Source organism: Anastrepha ludens, chromosome 5 (genome assembly GCF_028408465.1).
Source record: "Anastrepha ludens isolate Willacy chromosome 5, idAnaLude1.1, whole genome shotgun sequence".
NCBI lineage: Eukaryota > Metazoa > Arthropoda > Insecta > Diptera > Tephritidae > Anastrepha > Anastrepha ludens.
The window spans coordinates 74,742,691-74,758,292 of record NC_071501.1 but is presented as its reverse complement, the minus strand read 5'-3'; the positions used below and the strand labels follow the sequence as shown (position 1 = coordinate 74,758,292).

Sequence of the window (15,602 nt, the reverse complement as noted above, 5' to 3'; positions counted from 1 at the left end):
AAAGAAACAATTATGTTTGCAATTATAACAAGGAAGAATTTGCCAAATAAATACACTTTAATTATCCTAATTAATAATTGAAATATTACAAAGCTGCGCTATTTCATTGTACCAACGTAATAGTATGCATTTCGAGTAAAACGTGGCAAAAAAAAACATTAAAAAACTTAACCTAACTTATTGTAGAGAGAAGTAATTCACAGCACAACATTGGCAAAAGAATATGTACGAATATTAACTAATATTCTAAGAAATAACAATTCGTATAGAGTACACTACAAGTGCCCTATTTCTCTGTCCATAGCTGTATATGTAAGAGTAAGCGTAATTCGCTGTGAAGAATAAAAATTGCCTTTATGAAATCCTGAAAACCATGATAACAGACTGCCTAAAGTGCTAAATGGCCTATTGATAACCTCTCGTGAAACACAAGTCAGCGAACTTTCGTTTGAAAGCAATTAAAAGGGCACTGAGAGGTGAAAATGAAATACTTAGTAGTGTCCAAGACATATCTGTCTATTATTTTTTTCAATAGCTGAGCTTAGTACCCCAGCTGCAAGCAAATGTTTAACCATTTTTTAATTCTTTTAAAATGTAACTAATTATGTATTTTATTAAAACAACTTCAGTTACTCTAAATCGCATTTTTATTTACAATTTTTTACAGTTTTCTTCCTACCAATGTACTTGACCGCCATCTTCTTGTACGCTATTCCCATTTTTATTATACAAACATTTTTGGGACAATTTTCTACTTCCGGGTTAATATCGGCATTCCGTGTGGCGCCACTTTTCAAAGGTGAGTTCCGGCGACTTACAATTCCTGTTTGTTATAAAGCATACAAAACTCTTCGGTAACTTGGTTTTTAATAATTTTTTGAGACACCAGTTTTGAATGTTTTTTTAATTTAAATATTTTTTTATATTTAAATTTACTAAAAAAAAAGTATAAAAATTCAAAATTTACCATTTTTGTCGCCTTCCACTTTCAGGCATTGGTTATTCTATATTACTGCTAAATCTTATTTCACTCGCCTATTATGGCATTGTGGCAGCTGTGCCGCTTATCTACGCTGCCAATTCCGTTCACGCTGTGATACCATGGATGAGTTGCGATAACGCGTGGAATACGCCCAATTGTTCGACACATTCAACATATGACGCTGATGAAATATCGCTCGATCCGCATGCGACGGTGGAGTTTTTTCGGTGAGTGTGTTTGCGAAGTGAATTAATGAAAAAAAAAATCGCACTAGAGCAAAAATGTCTTCTAAAATATTAGTGACTATGCTTAAAGTAAAAAATAAAAAATAAGTGACCTACTTTTAGGCGCGCATTTAGCAAATTAACCCTATTCATAGCGAAGTACGAGTGATTATGCTATTGATTAGTATTAATTTGTTGCCATTTACATTTTTATATGCAGAGCTTGTTTTTACTGCACAAAGAGTTTCAAAATTTATTTTATTTGAAAAATGAAAATATGTCACATTTTCTTTAAATATTTGTCTTTTAAGGAAATACATACATATGAGCAAGAACTTATTTTAATTTTCAATTTTAACTTTGATCAAAGTCGATTTAAACGACCCTTGACTGCCATCATCACTTCACAAAAATATGTTGGATTTTGTTTGCTTCAAATTGGAATGTCTGTATATTTAAGTATATGCGTCTGAGGCATATTTTGGGTTGTTGTGTTGTAAATTTGTTTCCGATTTATTTATCAAATCATTAAATATTTAATTTAATTATTATTTTAGCAAATCATGAATGTGTTTAAAAACGGTTCATTCAAGGGAGGATAACCATATTTTATTTAAATTCCTCCAATGCATTCTTGTCAAGGTACCCTGAAGCGGGCTGCCGAAGCGATTATTTCCTTTTTATTTGGCCTCTAAATTGCATTTTTTTAATCACTCTAAACTGTCAAACTTTGTTTATAGATTTTGAGGCCAAAAGCAAGAAAAAACTATATCGCTCTTGTTGTTTATGCTCTACTGCTCTTACCTGTTCATCATGGCTTGGACCTATTCACACGACCCAGTAGTTCAAGCAAATACCAGCAAATTTAAAGTTTAAGCTGGCTTTGAGGATAGAGAAAATTCTAATTGAAGCTAGCGTCTTTTCCAGACTTGCAGAAACCAGTTTTTAAAAAAAGTGTGAATACTTAAAATTATTAGTTTATATATTACTTTCACTTTTGCCAGCATGCGATTGAATGCTGGAAATTTTCACTTTGCTTCCCGCAAAATGGTTGACGGAAAACTTTTGCGACGAAAATGTCGGCAATAGTTAAGCATCACTGTCTCCAAGATCGAAATCCTGCGCTTTCATAAAAATTCTTGTTTTCAAAATTATGCGCCTGTTCTAAGTTGCGCGCACATCACTTTTTTCTACATTCTTCCATGAGGTTGTAACATTTTTTGCACTTCTGGCGATGTCCTTCTGACCATGGCTAGATCGAAACTTCTCGAGGGAACTTTCAAAGCAATAAAGCCTTAGCCTTGTCCTTACTGTATATTGCCCGTTAGAAAATCGTGCAGTGAGGCTTCACGTTGCTTTGAGTTCTCTGTACAGCAGCTCTCTGGAAAATGAGATGTACTCATCTCAGTGGCTTCTCGTAAGCGCCTCGTCGAGCTGCTATTCAGATATCTTGGCGCTCACTTTTTTACGCGTTGAATTTCATCATCGCGGTTAACGCGAAAGTAATTGAGCCATCACTCGGTCGTAAGCCTCTGCTCTACCTCTCTATTTCTTGTTTCCCTTTGTTCTGTTCTTTCTTTCTGGACCGATTTGATTCTTCGTCGAAGTGGGCGCTTCCATAGGCAACTATTCAACGTAACTCAATCTACCCTCTAAAAAAAGTGAGGTTAAGCGTTGTTCAGATTGTTTATCTGTGTACACAAATTCGTCAATTTGTATATTGCAATGCAGAAACTGGGGTACATTTGACACTTTCCTAAGCTATATTTCTCGAGACGTAGTTCGTCAATCTTAAAAAGCAATATTGCCTTAACAAAGGCATTTTTACAGAAGCTATTGAATGATTTCAATTTACGTTTTATGAGTGAAGTCAGCTTTTTAAATAATCTCCTGACAAGGGAAAAAGAAAAAAGAAGAAGGTGATTTATTTATTTATTTAATTTAGTCAATAAACATAAAAGTTCTTATCGACTATTGACTTAGTGCTAATATGAATCATTTTTTAATTAAATAACAAATAAAACCATAACTAATACATTAGTAATTTAAATAATGAAAAAAGTAGGGAATTGATTTTTAGTAATTGTAAAATAAAACGACTTGGAATCTGAAATCTCAATAAATTCGCGAAGAGTCCGAGCAATAGGTGTATTGGACTTGAAATTCGATTCGAATATCTTGAGATAAAAAGGGTAAGCGCTTCGTAAAGTTATCGCCGGAATAAGAAAGTTAAAGCGTACCAAATGAACGCACAATCAATAGCACATTGAATGATGTTAAATAGAAAAGGAAGCGATTTAATTGGCACTCAAGCGATTTTAATTCAATTAATAACAAGCGAGAGCTAAAAATGGGAAATGGGACAAAAAATTTAAAGATCTTAGGGCAAATTTAAGGAAACATCTTTTTTCCCCGTTCTTTTGTCAGCAAATTGGTGATAAGGTCGCGAAATAAGTCAAACATATTCCAACCAGTATCGAACAAAAGCGGTAAACATCGTTTAAAGATCTGAGAAGTTTGAACTTTTACGTCCAACAAAGCCCAAGATCAAGTATGATTTTGTGATAATAAAATTGATATGACTGGAGATTGAAAAATTAGAGTCTAAAAGTATTCCGGGAACTTTGATCTCATCCACATATTGCAGGGCATTATTAGAGATATAATATGACGACTGTAGAATATCACGAGATTTAGAGTAAGTGACTTGAACTTTTTTTCGAATTTAAAGAGATACATATACATATATGTACACCAGGAAGCAAGTTCATTAAGGTCAACTTGTGTTTCTTATTGAGGAAACATTTTTTTTAAACAAAATAATATTAGTTAAATGAATTAATCACTTTGAAATATTTTTTGAATCCACTTTCACAAATTCCTTTCTTATTACTGTCTACAAATAACAGAAACTCCTCTAAAAGGAGAAAAGTAAATGCAACATAGCTAAAATTTTCGCCTAAGCTCTCAAGCTTCATAGCTCTGATTGAAATCAAATATTTCATTGTTCCCATATTTCATTGGTCACAAATTGCGTTACCGAATTGCCGATTGGACTTCACAAGAGTCACAGTCAAATATGCGCCTAAATCGAATGTCTCCCCTAGTTCATTTGTTATGAACTACTTTCTAACGAATATTTAGGAATGTTTTTACTTTTTACCGGTCAAAGTATCCAAATCATCCAAACTTTAGGTGCTTCGGTTCAAAAACCAAATAAGACAATCCACGTCATTCATAGAAGGTGCAGGTTTTGAGTCACACCCTTATATATATACATATATATAATTAGCGCATACACCCTTTTTGAGTGTTTGGCGGCACCCTTAAAAAAAATTAAATAAATCACAAAAGTGTACCTTGGTTCTGCAAAAGTTATGATCATGTGCCTACCGCAAATTCCTATTGCAAATTTCTCTCTATGATGATTTCACAGGCATTGCATCGTTTAATCCCGAACATTTTTCAATAATTTTTTTGCATATATTTATGTAGACTATTTCATTAATTGTCCATTATATCTATAACTCTCTCTCTTTCTCTTTTTCTTTCTCTCCCTCAGCTACATCATTCGTCCCGACGATGATACGACTCAAGAATATGCGATATCTTGGCCGGTGCTATGCGGTGTGGTGGGCGTTTGGCTGCTTACCTTGGGAATACTCCTGAAACGTGTCTCATTTGTGTGTAAACTTCTCAAAATAATTCTTTTACAATTTGCATTAAATTTTTTACTGTGTGTTCCCTTGCAGATCGGCAAATTTTTTCGCTGCATTTGTGTTATAATGTTTGCCATTTTTTTGGCGATTTTCGTGCATCTCATCTGTTACATCAAACTCGACTGGGACACCTTTACGAGCTACTTTAAACCAACATTGCAGAGCAGCTTTAGCGGCATTATGGGTGGTTTGCGTACAGCGATTTTCATGTCCACCTGGCTGCTGGGCCCCGGCTGGGGTAACGTACTAACACTAGCCAGTCATAATCGCTTCCACCGCGACAGCGAGAAGCTCACTTATTGGGTGAGCGGGACGCATGTGCTGCTCGCGTTCATGGCGATGATTTGTGGGCGTATCGCTTTCGATCACTTTGAAGGTGCTGCATATTATTGAAATAATTTGAAAAGAAGATCTGTAAATGCTAATAATTAAATTCTTCTTTTTTCGTTTTCTATGTAGATCACGTGGGCTTTCTGCACTTCCACTTTGACGAGGAGCACTACATGCAATTTCTTTACCTCTGTTTTGCATATCTTTTTGGTAGTTTTACAAGCTTGCCAAATTTTTGGTGTTTTCTATTCTTCGGCATGATTTTTCTGGCGGAGCTAAGTGCAATTGTGAGTCATCTGTTGTGTGTGCGTGTGTACAAGTCGCTTACAATGTCATTCATAGATTCGATTTATCAATTTAATTGAGCTCTCTAATTGTGATTTCCTTTGTTTTCGCAGATAATCCAAATGATGTCTATTCTAACAGCTTTGTTCGATGAGTACGAACATTTGCGAACAAAGAAATCACGCATTACAATCGCTCTGGCTTTGCTGATGTTGACTGTGTCAATTTATTTTTGTACCAAGGTATGTTAGTACGCATGTGTGTGCAACATTTATAAGTGGGTATGCGCGTATGTGTAACTGATTAATTTATAATATTCCATTGAAAATAATTATTTATAATGGACAATTAAAACTGTCAGTGGCGAAGATTCAGATAATATTGGAAGGCAACAATAAATCAGTAGAGTTATGCTTTTGCAAATATTTAAATGTAAATACAGTACATGTGCGCACTAAGTGACAGAGAGAGAGAGAGCAAAATATGTAGATTTGAAATTTTTTCTCCTTCAAATCATTATTTATGAAAGGGATCAACTCAGTTAATTTAAAACAGAAAATTATTAAAAAAATATATTTTATATTAATTTAATGCTAAATTTCGAAATGCTAATCCCGATATATAGAGGATTTAGCATTTGACTTAGAGACCAAAACCAATATATCTCTAAATTAGCTAGGGAAGTGAGATGAATGCATAAATTATATACACCGTACTTTTGGTGAAAACTAGTATCGAAGAAGGGGGCAAGGCACTTCCCATACAAACTGAAATTTTCAAATCGCTTTCCTTAGGAAACTTTATATAGCTTTTCTCCCGAACCGCTTATGCTAAGGTACTGAAATCTCTTACAGTTACATAAACTACAAATGGAAGTTTCGAAATCTTAAAAAAATTTTTATCGCTACCAGGTATTGAAATGTATTTTGTCACAAGAAAAATTAAAAACAAAAATGTTTTTTAAGCTCAGAAATCTCAAACAAGCTCTTCTATACAAGCAAGATAACTATTCGAACGCCAGTGTTACGCATTTAAAACTTAGAGAAAATTTGAAAAATGCTACATATATTCTCAAAAAACTTGGAAGAGCTGGGGCATAATAATGCATGATGGATCCATTTCGCGATGACTATGAATTTGTGTAATTACATGGTTTTCAATAATATCTCAAATAGGTTAGTATTAAATTATTTGAAACCTAAAGAGGGGCACCTCAAATATGAAAGACGGTCAGGGGGGAAAAATTATTAAAACTCAATGAAAATCTGGGGTGCCACTTCAAACTTACCCCTTGTTATATTAGAATTTAATGAGCTATAGAAATGTATACCCTAATTTTTTTTGTTTTTTATAAACTATAGTTTTCTAAAAATCATCCAATTTTGGTTTTGAATAAATATTTTACTAAATAAAAAAAATTGATTTTGACTGCTCTTGGGTAACTTTTTTACTAAATAAACAAGAAAAAATTATTTGGAGTGATGAAAATCTTTATTGTGACCTTTACGCGCTCCATTGTTTGTACGCTTGTGTATTGTAGCTGTCTAGTCCACAAGTGACAAATATGACGTATGAAAAATTTGAAAAATTATAAGACTTCTGATAGGGTGATTAATTTTGCGCCACTTTGAATGTATTCGTGTATATTTTAGTAAAATTAAATTTGTTCAGAGTGTTAAATTTTACAATTAAATCAATCAGTTTTTATGCCATCTCCGTAATATTTACATATAATATATAATATTTACATCTATGTGAAGCGAGAAGCAACACGTGTACGCAGCTTGGGCGAGTTTTATTTGCCATATTTTGAATGCTAAATTTTTGTAAACAAATAAAAAACAAAAACAAAAGTTAGTAATATAATTATATAACAATTATATCAACATTGTAGGAAATTCAAAAAAAAAATCCAAAAAATTGTCATTAAAATTTTCAACTTTTGGTTCAGAATCTTTAGAAGTTTTCGGAGTATGAAACTTTACAGCCCATTTAATTTGAGTACAATAAAGTGTAAGTTTCAGGTCACTCGTAAATCGAGTTACCTTTTGAATATATTTTTTCATCGTACAAATACTTTAAATGAAAAAAAAAATCTAAATATCAAGCACAACAAAAAATTGTCAAAAATCAGTACGACTCATTAAACTCACACTTCATTATACTAAAACAGTAAGATACTTTTACTTCTGGGTCTTTGCCTGTATTCATACCTTCGTTTTTCGACAATCTTAAGAATAAAAAGTTTTCGACTTTTCTGGACATTGCTGATAAATCAGAATCTAACGATTTAGCACTTAGAGGTATTAAATATTTTAAAGACGATTTTTTTATCTACGCCATTAGCTTAATTTTTGTTCAATAGGAAGTCCTCTTAACCTAAATGCGAGGCCTTTTAAGTATGTACTTTTTAACTTACATTTTCTGCCTTACGAATATACTTTCTACAAACTGTACCTAATTTGGGTGTCGCTGAAAACATCCAGCACTTCATAGGCATCTGCCCAATTTATAAGAATTTTCGTTTACAAATTTTATTACAAATATTTTAAGAGGTTAGGGGTACTCAAAGACCCGAAAAAATAACGATTTCCCTTTTTGGGTGTTTGGCCGAGCTCCTCCTCCTATTTGAGGCGTGCGTCTTGATGTTGTGCCGCAAATGGAGGGACCTACTGTTTCGAACCGACTCTGAACGGCAGATATTTTTATGAGGAGTTTTTTCATGGTAGAAATACACTGGAAAGTTTGCCATTGTCTGCCGAGGGGCGACCTCTATTCGAAAAAGAACTTTTTACTTAATTTTTGTGTTTCAGCGAGATTCGAACCTACATTCTCTCTGAATTCCGAATGGTAGTCACGCACCAACCCATTCGGCTACGGCGGCTCATGTCTACTGTCGATTATATTTTAAAAGCATGCCACTTACTTCACAATGATTTTATATACTGATAACCTGAAGAAACATTAGCTCAAAATAAAATAAAATTATGCTAGCTTCTGTAAACAATTTCCACATTAAATGTTATTTTTTTTCGCACTACCAAATTATTTTAGCACCGCCTCTTTTAAAATATTTATACATGAAATGCATGAAATTACAGTACATACTTACATACGAGTATTTATTTACATATAATTTTACATTTTTATTTAAATTGCAGAAGGGCTTAGAGCACCTGGATCTACTCCCCAACATTGTTATCCTCTCACATTTGATTATCTCGTTCGTTTTATTACTCATGACCACTTGGATTTACGGGCGTGAACGTTTCCAATGTGATCTGCAATTTATGTTGGGCAAAACTATTTCGAGTTTTAAAATATTTTTAATACGATTTTTAACGCCAGCATTTTTTGTGCTAAGCATTGTGAGTTGGAATAAATACAATAATAAAATAAAAATTAATAAAAACAAATATAATTTCTTTTCAAACAAATTTTTGTTTTCCTTTTCATCCACAGATTCAAACGCTTTATTTTTTGGAGCGCGACAACTCACCAACTGTTCTTGTTATCGTCAGTCAGTGTGTGATATACGCCATAGCACCTGCCTATATGATTTATAAAGTTTGCCAAACTAATGGCACATTGCGTAATAGACTGAAACAATGCTTTGCACCGCACGACTGGCATCCCGTCGATGCTGATAATCGACGCTTCTACGAAGAGATTATGGGCGTTTCGGAATTGCTGGTGTTGGAAGGTGGCGAAGAGCACTGCGCTGTGAATGCTTAAAACATTACATGCAAGCATACAAATATTTAATATGAATAGATTTTTTACCCTGCAGTACTAGCTGGCTACGTTACAACGACTGTTTAGTTCGCTCTCTATCCCTCTCTCTCTCTGCTCATTTCGTTAGTGGTTTGAAACAGACACAAAATCGCTTACAGAGGGGAGTAGTTGTGGTGTAGTTCTGCGTGACTATGTACCATACGCTCGATTTAGGTTTCGTTACCCGTCGGGGACATGAAATGTTTAAAAATAATAAACATAATTTCCTTAAAGCGATCAACCCTCAACTGGTAATGCCTGATCGTCGAGTGCATTTCTGCCATGAAAAGTTTCTCATAAAAATTATCGGCCTTGTGGAGGCGACATAGGGCTGTGCCTACAATGTAGATCAGTGAGACCAGTCCACCATGAATTGGAAGAGAAATTGATGCGCAAAGGGGCCGGTCTCCCTCAAGTTCTAACATTATGAGCAATTATGAGTGATTTTATTGTAATAACTCATTAATGCTCAGTACTTTTTTTTGAATTTCAATATTAAAATTCTAGAAAATGGTATTTGAGAATATAAAAGGATACTTTTTCCAAGAAATTTGGAAAAAAGTTGATAATGGGCAAAATATATTTATTTTTTATCATTTATCGTTATCTGCTCTTTCATATTTTTCATCAATCTAACTCTCAAAGCACAAAAAGAGCGACACACTGGTGGCCAAATTAAGTTACCAATGAGTATAAATAAGTTAAGTGATATTAAGAGTATCAGACTAATCACTTTCAAATATAGTTCAAATATAATCGGAGACCTAAACCTTAGAATGAAAAACCCAAAGTTACTGCTAAGTTTATCAAAACGGCGCTTTATTACTACTTGAGGATTGCCAGACTGGCACTTCAACCATTTCACCTACCTACATACCTACTGCTCTATTCATTGAGCGGTACAGGTGTCAACAAGTTTTTCAATACAAGCTCTTACTAATAATTCCATGTATCAGTCAGCTCTTAGTACTTAACAGACCTGTTGAAAGCTACAAGTAACTTCATCTTATGGCCCATGGAGTTACGAAATGTTTCCTTAGCCAGCTTGCTGTGGCAACTGTACCCATCTTAAAGGTACTCTCAGTGATACTAAGCAGCTTAGTTAAGTACTAAACAAGGTGCTTCACCTATTGATGAATACCCCTGATGCGTTTCGTGTAAAGGACGATGAGAGTCTATAATAGTTACTAACAACTCAAAGGGGGTCTTGCACTAGTGTTGAGTTGAGTAGAGGCACAGCTATTGGGCATTTTCAGCCTAAAGATTTTGTTGGTGATTTGTTTTGTTCTAAATATGTCAGTCCTTTGCGTGGCTTCAGCGAATATCTTGTACTGCAGGAAGTTGAATTTACATACGTAAATTAATCAAACCAGTCAATGAGTATGCCATATATGAATATAGAAATGCTTGTATGTAAATGCTTAAAAGTGGAATACTATACGAATATTCAAATACATAAATAAATAGTTTTTCAAATACGAGTTTAGAAATAATTATTAAAATGTGCGTAGATTTTTTTAAGCAGCATTTTTTTTATAAGATACCATAAGTCAATTTATATACAAGATACGATTATATTGTGATGAAGTGATATACCAGTTAAGAATACTCGATATTAATAGTAATGCATGTATGTGTCTAGATAATAAATAAATAATTATGTAGATATTGCGTAAAAAATTTATGTAAGAATTTAAGTATGGAATGTATTTTTCAATGTCAAATCAGCTGAAATAGACTTAAAATGCAGGAAAAACGTTGCAGTACCGTCTTTTACTTGAAGGTAATGTCAGACTGGACATGGATGACTGTACCTTTACTTTACATATAATATTAACATCGGGGAAAAGCAGTAAGAAATATTTAGAGCTTTGGCCGCTGTAACCTACAGTGGCTCAATAAAGAACTCGGACATACATAACACACAGCTTCAAATGCAAAATTTGTGTAAGAATATTTTGCTATTATTTTTTTCTATTGGGTATTGAAATAGGATTTTAAGAATAGTAATAATAATTTACGAATCCATTATCTCCTTGTAAAAAAATTGATCATGCAGCATTCGCCAAATTGGTATCAAAAACGAAGTCGCACATCTGACATTATTGCGGTTATTTGGCGTTTTAAAACGGGGAATCCCACAATTAATTTGCTCTCGGTAGAACAGTGCAAAGAAAAAATGAATCGAAAAAAACATAAAATAAAATTGCAGCCGTGTTTTGTTGACTAAAAGTCTAAATTATAAACATGAGTAGACAGTGTGGACAAAACGCAAATTAAGTCAGAAATTTTATTATTAATCATCATGAAAACGGTAAAACTGTTCGGAAAATCGCAAAAGTAGTGGAGAAATCCCGTTCCGCTGTATACTACGTGATAAAACGTTTCAAAGGAACGAAATTCGTGGAAAATAAGAAGAAATCGGGCGACCAAAACTGTTTTCGGATGCAGATGAACTGTGAATAGGGCAACAAAGTGAGAAAAATCCAAATTTAAGCGCTCCTAAGCTTGTAACAGAAGTCGCCCAACACCTTAATATTAACTACGATACCGAAAGTATACTTATAGTGTTGCGAAAGAATAATGAAAGAATCTAAGAGTTGCACGAGTTGGGGATAAGATTTCGAATTCTGGAGGCACGTTTGATTTGCAGATGAACACAAGTTTAACATATTTAGGTCAAGTGGACAATCATAGATGTGGAGAAGATCTAATGAAAAGTTGCTGGAACAGTCAAACTTGGGGGTGGGTCGGTAATGCGGTTGTATGTCCGCTGCTGGTACTGGAAAATTGTGCCTCATGAAGGGCAATGTGGACCACAAATAATACCTAACAATTTTGAAAGAAAATTTGGTCCAAAGTGCTGAAAAGTTAGGAATTAACTATAATTTCCAGTACTATCAAGCATGGGACACTTGATGCCCGTCTACGGCTTATTTACAAATGCCCCAAAGTACTTCAAACACCCCCACAATCTCCATACGTCGATGTAATTGAACATCTATGGGCTCATTTGGAAAGCCAACTGAAAAAGCATGTCATTAGAACTGAAAGATGCTATTAAGAAGAGTGTGGGAAAATAGATCCTTTTTCTGTAGTTTTTAAAAATACGAGTTGCATTTTACTATATATTCTTTTATTTAAAGCCATATCACTTGGGTGTCCGAGTTCTTTATTGAGCCACTGTAATTTTACAAATATTTCAAGTTTGTCAAACTAGGCAAAATATCATATTCAGTTTTTCCGTCCTCCAATGGCGTTTCGTTTGAATTAAAATCACTCTTTACAGTTATCAGAGATTTCCTCGTAATCCAGAGGTGATTTCTGTTAATCAGTAACACAAATAAGTAAAATACATATAAGAAACTTTTTACAAATAAATACATACTTATCGCTTCAGTCAACTATTCGGTGAACTTTGCACGCCAAAATACATCACAACAAATAAGTTTTACAAGTAGAGCTGCTCGTGTACTTGTGCCTGAGGCGTAGACCAAATGCCCTATGCAAAGCTTTGATCTTTGTTTATATTCTACCATAAACTGAAGCTCGCATTTGTGAGATAAAATTTGCGGGCATGTGCCACGAATATGCTAATCGCACCGAGTGGCTTGAGTTGCGATGAAATACACGCGAATTCAATGCAACATAAATTTCTATTTAATTTTGCATTGAAGATTTGCAGAAAAATGGGCGTTTTTATTCTTTCTGCTTATGTAATTCATGGGAACAATTTGAAAAGTAATGAGAAAGTTGAGCGAGTACTCTGACCACTCCAATTCTTTGAATCTTCCAGAGGCTTGCACAACCAGGTGGCGCAAAATTAATCATCCAATTTTGTTTTTGAATAACTTTTGTACTCAATAAAAAAAAAAAGTATATTTTTTTCCTTTATTTTGACCTTTACGCGCTCCATTACTTGTATGTTTGTATACTGCATTTGTCTACTTCAAAGTGTCAACTATGACTGACGTACGGCGCTTTTAGCAAAAATTATACATCTTCCGATTATTATTATAACTATAAGTTGCTAGCGCCCCGGCTTTGGGCGTAGAGTGCCGGTAAAGGTAATTAAGGTTATTAATTTTGCGCCACCTTGTTCAAAGCGGTCTCCACAACATTATCGTACGAAGTCCTTTTGCAGTTTTACTTAAAAAGGATTCGCAGAGTTTACTAACGATATTTTACCCCTAATAAAGTCGCCGCCCATTTTGAGCTGAAACTTGCAGCGACGTTGAGATTTCTTACGGAACGAGGACTCCCACGATCAATCGGAAAATATCGCACTTGATAGAACGATGCTTTAAATTTTTAATGAAATATTAAATATTTTCGATCGGACACAGTGTCCAAAGTGAATCAAATTTGGAAGAACGCAATATGGAGATCGCCAGTTGAATTTACTTTTTCACAACAAATGTCGGTCGGATATCTGGAGGAATTGGCTGCACCAACGCGACGGGAATTACCAACAATTTAACAAGGAAAGATTGTTTTAGCGATGATAGTAAGTTAATTAATGAATTTTACACGACTTATGTACAAAATTAACAATGCCACATTTACAGACATGCGACTATAAAAGGGTTATAAAAATCTAGATCTAGTCATGATTCTTCTTTAAAGCCAAGCGGTCTCTACTAGGTTCTCCAATAGGTTCGATAGGAAAAATACAACTTTATCGAATACCGTTAGAGTGTGCCATAGTAACAGGATTTCAGAGACCAGGATTTCCAGGACTGGTATCAAAGGCGTTATTTAGCACATAATCAATGAAATTATTTTTACTGGCTACAATATGCAGCCTTGCTTAACACCTGCTGGCTCGGATAGTGCAGCATCATGCAGAACTCTGCATCGGATTTCTGATTACTGAGCTTGTATTATATTATGTGCTTGTATATTGTTCGGAACTCCTTTACGCTGGAGCTTCAAAAAAATTATTCTTCTTAATTGGCGCGTTGGCCACTCACGCGAATTTGGTCGAGTTTAACAAAGCGCGCCAGTCGTTTCTTTCTCGTGCTAACCGGCGCCAATTGAACACACCAAGTGAAGCCAAGTCCTTTTTCCACCTGATCTTTCCAACGCAGAGTAGGTCTTCCTCTTCCTCTGCTACCACCAGCTGGTACCGCATCGAATACTTTCAGAGCCGGAGCGTTTGTATCCATTCGGACGACATGACCCAGCCAACATAGCCGCTGTATCTTTATTCGCTGCGCTATGTCTATGTCATCGTAAAGCTCATACAGCTCATCGTTTCATCGCCTGCGATGTTCGCCGTTGCCAACGTCCAGAATCTTTCTCTCAAACACTCCAAGCGTCGTTTCATCAGATGTTGTCATCGTCCAAGCTTCTGCGCCATACGTTAGGACGGGCATGATGAGAGCATTGTAGAGTGTTAGGTTTGTTCGTCGAGAGAGGACTTTACTGCTCAGTTGCCTTTTTAAGTAGCACTTCTTGGCAAGAGGGATTCTGCTTCGGATTTCCAGCCTGACATTGTTATTGGTGTTAATGCTGGTTAAGTATGCTCTGGATGTAAGTCACCAGATCGCCGTCTTTGTTCTTACAGGAAAACGCCCCGGTCTTGAAACCTTCTGTAAGCCGCCGAACTTTCTGGTATAATTTTCGGGCGTTGTTCCTATTGGCCAGCATCTGAAGCTCCTTGCACTCATGTATTTCGGCCTCTCGTTTCTTCTGTCGGATGATACGTCTCTCTTCCTTTCTTAGCTCTCGGTAGCGATCCCACATGGTTCGCGTTGCGCCCGTTCGCAGCGTGGCTCTATAGGCAGCAATATTGTTTTTAATTCCAATGAATTGTTATTACTTCCAATGAATTGTTGTTATCATTTAAAATTGGAAAGTGATGAAATTGATAAGTGCATCTGCATTTAATTTTCGTAGAAATACCAGGTTGTTCAATAAGTTTTGCGGTTCGATAAGAGAGGGTGTTGCTACTAGCTTACACTTTTTTTGATACACTCTTCATATAAACGTATGTGAAGCTTCATTTCAAACTTTCATTTCATGCTTTGTTTACAAGCCGTTTAGTGTCGACAGTATTTTCTACATTGGAAAAATTCAAGTACCGTGCAGTGATGGAATATCTATTTTTATTTTTGGAAGGTTTAAAAGCAAAGGAAATTTATGAACGAATGTTCAATGTGTATAAGACCTTTTCGCCATCAATTAGAACAGTCGAAAGATGTATTGTTCAATTTAAAAGTAGTCGTAGCCTTGAATATGATCCACGACAAGGACGTCCACAAGCAGCAACAACACAAGAAATCG

The 15,602-nt window shown here is 35.1% G+C and overlaps 1 protein-coding gene across 7 annotated transcripts in view; it reads left to right on the top strand.

Moving 5' to 3' along the window:
• The window catches only part of LOC128863132 (sodium- and chloride-dependent glycine transporter 1), a 38,134-nt gene extending 27,049 nt beyond the window's left edge, over positions 1–11,085 (top strand). For all 7 annotated transcript variants that reach the window (XM_054102091.1, XM_054102090.1, XM_054102095.1 and 4 more), the window contains 8 exons: positions 668–799; positions 993–1,209; positions 4,769–4,889; positions 4,959–5,301; positions 5,385–5,542; positions 5,654–5,782; positions 8,702–8,908; positions 9,003–11,085. In XM_054102091.1, the coding sequence (XP_053958066.1) occupies positions 668–799; positions 993–1,209; positions 4,769–4,889; positions 4,959–5,301; positions 5,385–5,542; positions 5,654–5,782; positions 8,702–8,908; positions 9,003–9,275 (1,580 nt within the window). In that variant the 3' untranslated portion in view covers positions 9,276–11,085. The remainder of the gene's footprint in view (positions 1–667; positions 800–992; positions 1,210–4,768; positions 4,890–4,958; positions 5,302–5,384; positions 5,543–5,653; positions 5,783–8,701; positions 8,909–9,002) is intronic.
• The last annotated feature ends 4,517 nt before the right edge of the window (positions 11,086–15,602 follow it).